The 6,336-nt window shown below is 42.6% G+C and overlaps 1 protein-coding gene across 1 annotated transcript; it reads left to right on the top strand.

The window, feature by feature from the left end:
* Positions 1–638: 638 nt before the first annotated feature.
* Positions 639–4,197, top strand: NEUROD6 (neuronal differentiation 6). The gene is made up of 2 exons (XM_076330825.1): positions 639–851; positions 2,270–4,197. The coding sequence occupies exon 2, from the start codon at positions 2,291–2,293 to the stop codon at positions 3,302–3,304; it is 1,014 nt and encodes a 337-aa protein (XP_076186940.1). The 5' UTR covers positions 639–851; positions 2,270–2,290; the 3' UTR covers positions 3,305–4,197.
* The last annotated feature ends 2,139 nt before the right edge of the window (positions 4,198–6,336 follow it).

The raw sequence follows: 6,336 nt of genomic DNA, 5'->3' as shown, positions 1-6,336 counted from the left end.
GCCACACATTTAAGAAAAGAGGCATCGTGTTAAATCTTCATGTTGTACGTCCAGTTTCCCACAAATGCCTCTTTTCTTTCGGGAATGTCAAAACTGACCAAGGGACACGAGGGGAGGATTTCTTAGAGCCGGCAGGAGGTTTGCTCCTGTTAACCTGTGCTCTGGGGCAACACACTGCACTCGGAAAACCCCACACCCCAAAAATCGCTCACAACAACGTCACACAAAAACTAGTTTTTGTGACCGTGCTATGTGTTACAGCACCGGCGTTACTTCCCCATTCCTGCCTTCCCTTCCTTGCCTTTTTTTTTTTCCCTGGGTACCAGGTGCACCGGAGGGACTCAGATCAATACAAGACAGCACTTTCCGTATAAACAATACCATATTAACAACCACAGGGCAGCCGTACCTGTAGGCAGGGATAGCACCAAATGTTGGCACGTCTATCCGTGCAGCTAGACTGCTAAAAAGAAGCAGCTCCAGTGGAAATGCACCTACTGTATGTGAAATGCTGGTGCAGATTTTTTTCCTTCCTTTTTTTTTTTTCTATCAGTCTAACCTTCTGTGTTGATACATGAATGCTGGTACCCACTTAGAGGGATGCCAGATGATCAGTGCAGAATGAAGGTCCCAGGAGAAAGGCTCACGTGGTTTTCTCTGCCCCGTGACGTCACTAGCAGATGGCATGGGTACCAGCTCTGGCAGTTGGCATCAATGTCACTTTTTAGAGATCAATGAGATAGTGCAGATATACACAGATCTAGACTCCAGGAGACGATGCGACATTCAGACTGAAAAGATTTGGAAGGCAAAAAATGAAAACTGATTGTTGAATGAAATAAAAAGCTAAGGTAATACAAATAAAGATATATTTCAGTTGGTGCTGGGTGTGCATGCAAGTGTTTAAAGATACAGTATCATTGTCTTGTATTTTATGTATGCTATTTACTGTCTAATAACTCCTCCTAACATTTTATTCTTCTGATGCAATTGCATACTTTCACTGGTGTTATGTAATATTGCAAGTGTGTAGACAATACTGGTAGAGTTAGTCTTTGACTGGGGTTTTTGTTTAGTTTTGTTCTATTAAAGAAAGTCCCTGCATTCGTTTTGTTTGTCTCTTTGAGGACCGGGGGGTCCAAGCTTTTGCCGCTCCCAAACTGCAAACAAAAGCTAAATAATTGGGAAAAGGAAATTATTTTCCCATTCCAGGCTGGATTCTGAGCACATGTGCAGGATTGCAGTCAGAATCTACAGACCGCTCCTGTCAGCTACGAGCTGGAGGGAGACGTCTGAGCCTCGCAGAACATAAACACTGCTATAGCGTGCAGGGAATTTTTCACCTCCCCCCCCACCACAATTGATGGGGGAGAAAAAAAAAAGGAGGAAAGAAAAAGAGAAAAAGCAAATAAGTTGATTCTAACTAAATAGATAATATCAATTAGAATTTTTGCTGGGAAAAAGGAAAAAAAGGTAGGGGGATTTTATTTCCTAACTCTAATCTGAATAAGTTTAGGGTTAGTGCATTCTGATTTTTGTCTTAATATGAAATAAGTAATATGTGATTTTCATACAAATCATTAGAAAAATAATTCTTCGTTTTTAATTATGTTACCAGCTGAGTGATTGGGGGGGGGGAATGTTCCATTATTTTTTTTTTTTTCTCACCCACTTTAACTTACTAGAGTTTAATATCTTGATTCATAAGGGAAGAAACATGGAGGGGAAAAAAAAAAAACTTTGAAATAGTCAAATGTCAAAAAGTGATTTTAAAATATTTAACCATCAGTTAATAGAGATATGGCACTTCTCAATTTTAAGACTGCTCTCGCTCCCCTCATTTTTTCACCCAGGGGAATTTGGATTAATGAAATTTCTGTATTACTTTATCATGTTTTGCATTTCTTTGAATTCCATGGTGGTGAGGTTTTGAAGGGCTTGTTTAAAAATAAGATAAATGAACAGGGATCTAATTGTATATTTTAGATTTACTGTATATTTATCTGTGAGAAACGTGGCTTTTTAATTGCAAGATCCTGAATGTTTAGAGTGATTTTAAAATTCTGGACAGCTTTTATTTTTTAAAAAGCAAGCATTTGCAACTGGCATTTTATGCAAAAAAATATAGATTGTGCATTTATATATATACACACACACTCATATACACAGAGCGTGCACACAGACGCATGAAAGGTGCATGAGGATGTGTGTGTAAGTCGGCAAACTTTAAAAATGGAAATATTTAAGTATTGTGCTGGCATTCTTTCAGGTAACTTAAGATTATAGAACCATGTTAACACTACCGTTTGATGAGTCTGTTGTAATGCCAGAACCCCAGATGTGCAGAAAGTTTTCCAGAGAAAGCGATGACCAAAAGCAAATGAAGAACCCAGAAAGCTTTTCGAAGCAGATCGTGCTCCGAGGAAAGAATATTAAAAGATCTCCTGGAGAAGACACAGAAAAAGAGGAGGAGGAGGAAGAGAGAGAAGAGGAGGATGAGAACGGCTTGCCTAGGCGAAGGGGCCTTCGGAAAAAAAAGACGAGCAAGATAAGGATGGAAAGGATCAAATTCAGGCGACAAGAAGCCAACGCTAGAGAGAGGAACCGGATGCACGGCCTTAACGACGCCCTGGACAATTTAAGGAAAGTGGTCCCTTGTTATTCTAAAACACAAAAACTGTCCAAAATAGAAACTTTAAGACTAGCCAAGAACTACATTTGGGCTCTTTCTGAAATCCTGCGAATTGGCAAGAGACCTGACCTGCTCACCTTCGTCCAAAACTTGTGCAAGGGTCTGTCCCAGCCAACTACAAACTTGGTGGCGGGATGCCTGCAGCTGAATGCCAGAAGTTTCCTGATGGGCCAGGCGGGCGAAGGCGCCCATCACACCCGCTCGCCCTACTCCACCTTCTACCCCCCCTACCACAGCCCCGAGCTCGGCACCCCCCCGGGGCACGGGACTCTCGACAACTCCAAGTCCATGAAACCCTACAATTACTGCAGCGCTTACGAGTCCTTCTATGAAAGCACTTCCCCCGAGTGTGCCAGCCCACAGTTTGAAGGTCCCTTAAGTCCTCCCCCAATTAACTATAATGGGATATTTTCCCTGAAGCAAGAAGAAAGCTTGGACTATGGCAAAAATTACAATTACGGCATGCATTACTGTGCAGTGCCACCCAGGGGTCCCCTTGGGCAGAGCTCTATGTTCAGGTTGCCTACAGAGAGCCACTTCCCTTACGACTTACATCTGCGCAGCCAGTCTCTCACCATGCAAGATGAATTAAATGCAGTTTTTCATAATTAATGAGGAAAATGAAAATAAACAGTGGTCATTCACCTCCCCATCTAATTAAGAGCAAGCAGATGCTTGGGCACTGCGTAATTGGCACAACTCTATTTAACGTGTTTACTAGTTCCTAAAGTGTGTTTCAACTATTGTGGGGATTTTCTATGTATTAATAAACCCTTTTTCCGATCAGTATTTTTCCTTTCGTTTTTTTGTCTGTAAACACTGTGAGATTCTGTTTCCTCCCAGAGGTTATTCCCCCCCCTCCTTTTTTTTGTTTTTATTTCCCTAGTTGCTTGATTTGTTGAGCAGTGTGTCTGAACAATATCGCTGAAATAAAAGCATACACACTGTGTAAAGTCAATGTCTATTTTGATTGTACAGTAATTATACAAATGCATGTTATTGAAATCAGATTAATTAAAATGATGTATTTATAATTGGTAGAAAATATATATTATGTATTTGAGGAGAACTGGATTAAAAATATTCAGAATTTTAAAGAAATTATCTCAGAACTGAGATGGGCTTGCAATATGCAGAGGTGAGAGTGCAGCAATATTGAAAGCTATGCAAAAAAAAAAAAAAGCAAACAAAAAACAAAACAGTTTTTTCGGTTGTTGTTTTTGGGTAAGCTAAGAAAAACCAGTGATTGTCACTGAGATTATTCAGCCTGACCTTTAGAGTGTTGCTGGCAGGGGGCACATGCTAATATTTTAGAAGATGTTGTCGAAATTTTGCCTCAATTATTTTGACCATATATAATCAGCACTTTTTTTGTATTATTCTGACTTCAGATGTAAAGGTTTGTTATAACAATGTATAACTGTGGTTTCTCACTACGTACTTTAAATGCAATTAAACATAGATGTTTCCACTTTTAAAATACATCTATTAGCTGTGATACTGTATTTTGCCTGATACTTATTATTTCACAGTATACAGCTGCCTTTGGTCTTGCCTACACAGCTTTCTTCCCCGCACCCCCGTAGTGCTTGAGCCTGGGGATGGAAATCATGAATTATCAGGGCGAACCTCGCGCTATTTTCAGAAGGATGTATTAGCAACGCAGCAAAAGCAGACCCAAAATATCACAGAAACAGCTGCGTGCTAAATGAAACACAGGTTAGAGGAAGAAGGTAACTTAATAGCTCAACAAAATGCCAAATTTCATAGGGGAAAGGGCCCTGAGCGGACACGCAGGCCACTAGCTGCCCCTCCAGCTCTGGCTTGTGGAGGGTGCAGAGCGTGGGAAGCATAAAAACTGCAGAGCAAAGGACTCCCTGAACATTGCTAAACTTAGTCTTGGCTACTAAACAGCACCAGTAAACTATAGATGCATCTGCAACCCACATTAGTTCAGCAGCTGCAGGGGTCTGCACAGCCCCTCACACCTTAACAGAGTTGAGCTCAGCTGAGCTTCGGTCATTTTCTAACCGCTCAGACCTATTTCTCGATAAGCTACATGTGTGACAAAGAGAATGAACAATTCAGCTAAAAACCAACAGCATTTAGGTGCGTGAGTGAGCAAGACCTCTTGATTTTGAGGGAGAAATAGCAGCTACCTGACAAGCATTCACCTGAAGTACCAAAATGCTATGCTGTGAATGAGCAGGGAATAATTTTTTTAAAAACTATATAAAAAGTGCAAATTCCACCTGCAGGTTAGAGACCCCTGGCTGAATCACGGTCTGGGTTGCAGTTTGTTAATGACACATCAACCTCAAATCCTCATTTGAGTATGCAGCTTGACAAAGAGGGCACAGGACAATTTTTCCTGATAATTTGCCTAATTTCACAAGCGGGACTTGTAAAACAGTCTGCCCCGTCAAGCATTGCAGCTCCTTCAGGACAACAGCAGCTTGATATTCATCTCTTCCAAATAAGATCAGGCTACCCCGGCTGGTGGAGAGGGGTAACAAGTCCCAAAGTTTGGATCAGGGTCTAAATGCTTCCAAGCTTGCAGAGGGAGGGGGCGGACATGGGGTTTTGCTCGACCAACATCCTCTCTAGACACAAATATCAGGCCCAAAATAGAGCCTTTTGAAGCAAAGTCTTGAGGTTCAGGGGGTTTGGCTCAGGATTATCCCATCTTTCATCAGAGTCAGGAACTGTGGAAGGTACCGGCAGCGGTTTTCTGCCTTGGATGAAAGGTGATGGTGATGACTGTCAATTCAAAAGCATCTCCAGGTGTTTTGCACTGGATATAGGAGGGGTTTGGGGAAAGAGAAGAGGGTAAAATAGGTTGTGTTTGCTGTTATTCAGAATGAGCTGATATTCAGCAAAGCATGGAAAGGTGACAGGAGAGAGCAGAAGGGGGGAGAAGCCAGTCAAGGAGAAGAAAGCATGCAGTCCTACGCACAGATTCGCATGAAGAGACACTGAGGTATACTAATATATCACAAGGAGCTATAGGCAAGTGGGCCCAGAAACAGGGGATCCTTTGAAGGGGGGGGCAGATGCCCTCCCACTGAGCAGTGGCAGCAAACTTATCTAACCAAGTTTTGTAAGAGGAGCCTCCTCCAGGAGGCTGAAAGTTAGCCGAGCACCTCAGAGTAGCGTTGCCGCACCAGGGAAGGGTGCGTTTGCATAAGTTGAGAGTGAAGCGAGGCGGCAGCTGTAAAGTCCTGCACCAAGGGAAGGAAATGCCTGCTGCAGTACATTCAGCAGGCACCCGAGGGGTGTTAAGACTTCAGGCTCTGCAATCTGGGGGTCTCCATCTCTGTGGCCCTATATTAACTCAATAACTCATGGGCCAGTTCCAGTTTCCCCTTCTGGCAGCAGAAGCAAAGGGAAAGGGGAAAAAAATATCTCTGCCAGTTCGGATCTTTCTCGCTCACTCCACGACAGATGGGGAGGCAATTCGCAGCCAGATTCCCCCTCTGGTAGCTCAAGGCGGGCACCACGCTTGCTCAGGGCATTGCAAATTGGAAAGGCAGTCCAGAATAAATAATGGAGCAAGTCATAGAAAAATATTGAGACAGCATAAAAACCCCTGACATTCCCTGTCTAGGAGGGTATAGATTATTTAGATATATGGAGGTAGGGGA

Source organism: Aptenodytes patagonicus, chromosome 2 (assembly GCF_965638725.1).
Source record: "Aptenodytes patagonicus chromosome 2, bAptPat1.pri.cur, whole genome shotgun sequence".
In the NCBI taxonomy this organism is placed as follows: domain Eukaryota; kingdom Metazoa; phylum Chordata; class Aves; order Sphenisciformes; family Spheniscidae; genus Aptenodytes; species Aptenodytes patagonicus.
Note: the sequence above shows the minus strand (reverse complement) of the source record. Positions and strands in the feature narration are given on the sequence as shown.

Excerpts from the sequence above, each read along its gene's own strand:
- NEUROD6 (XM_076330825.1), top strand. The coding sequence starts at position 2,291 with ATGTTAACACTACCGTTTGATGAGTCTGTTGTAATGCCAGAACCCCAG.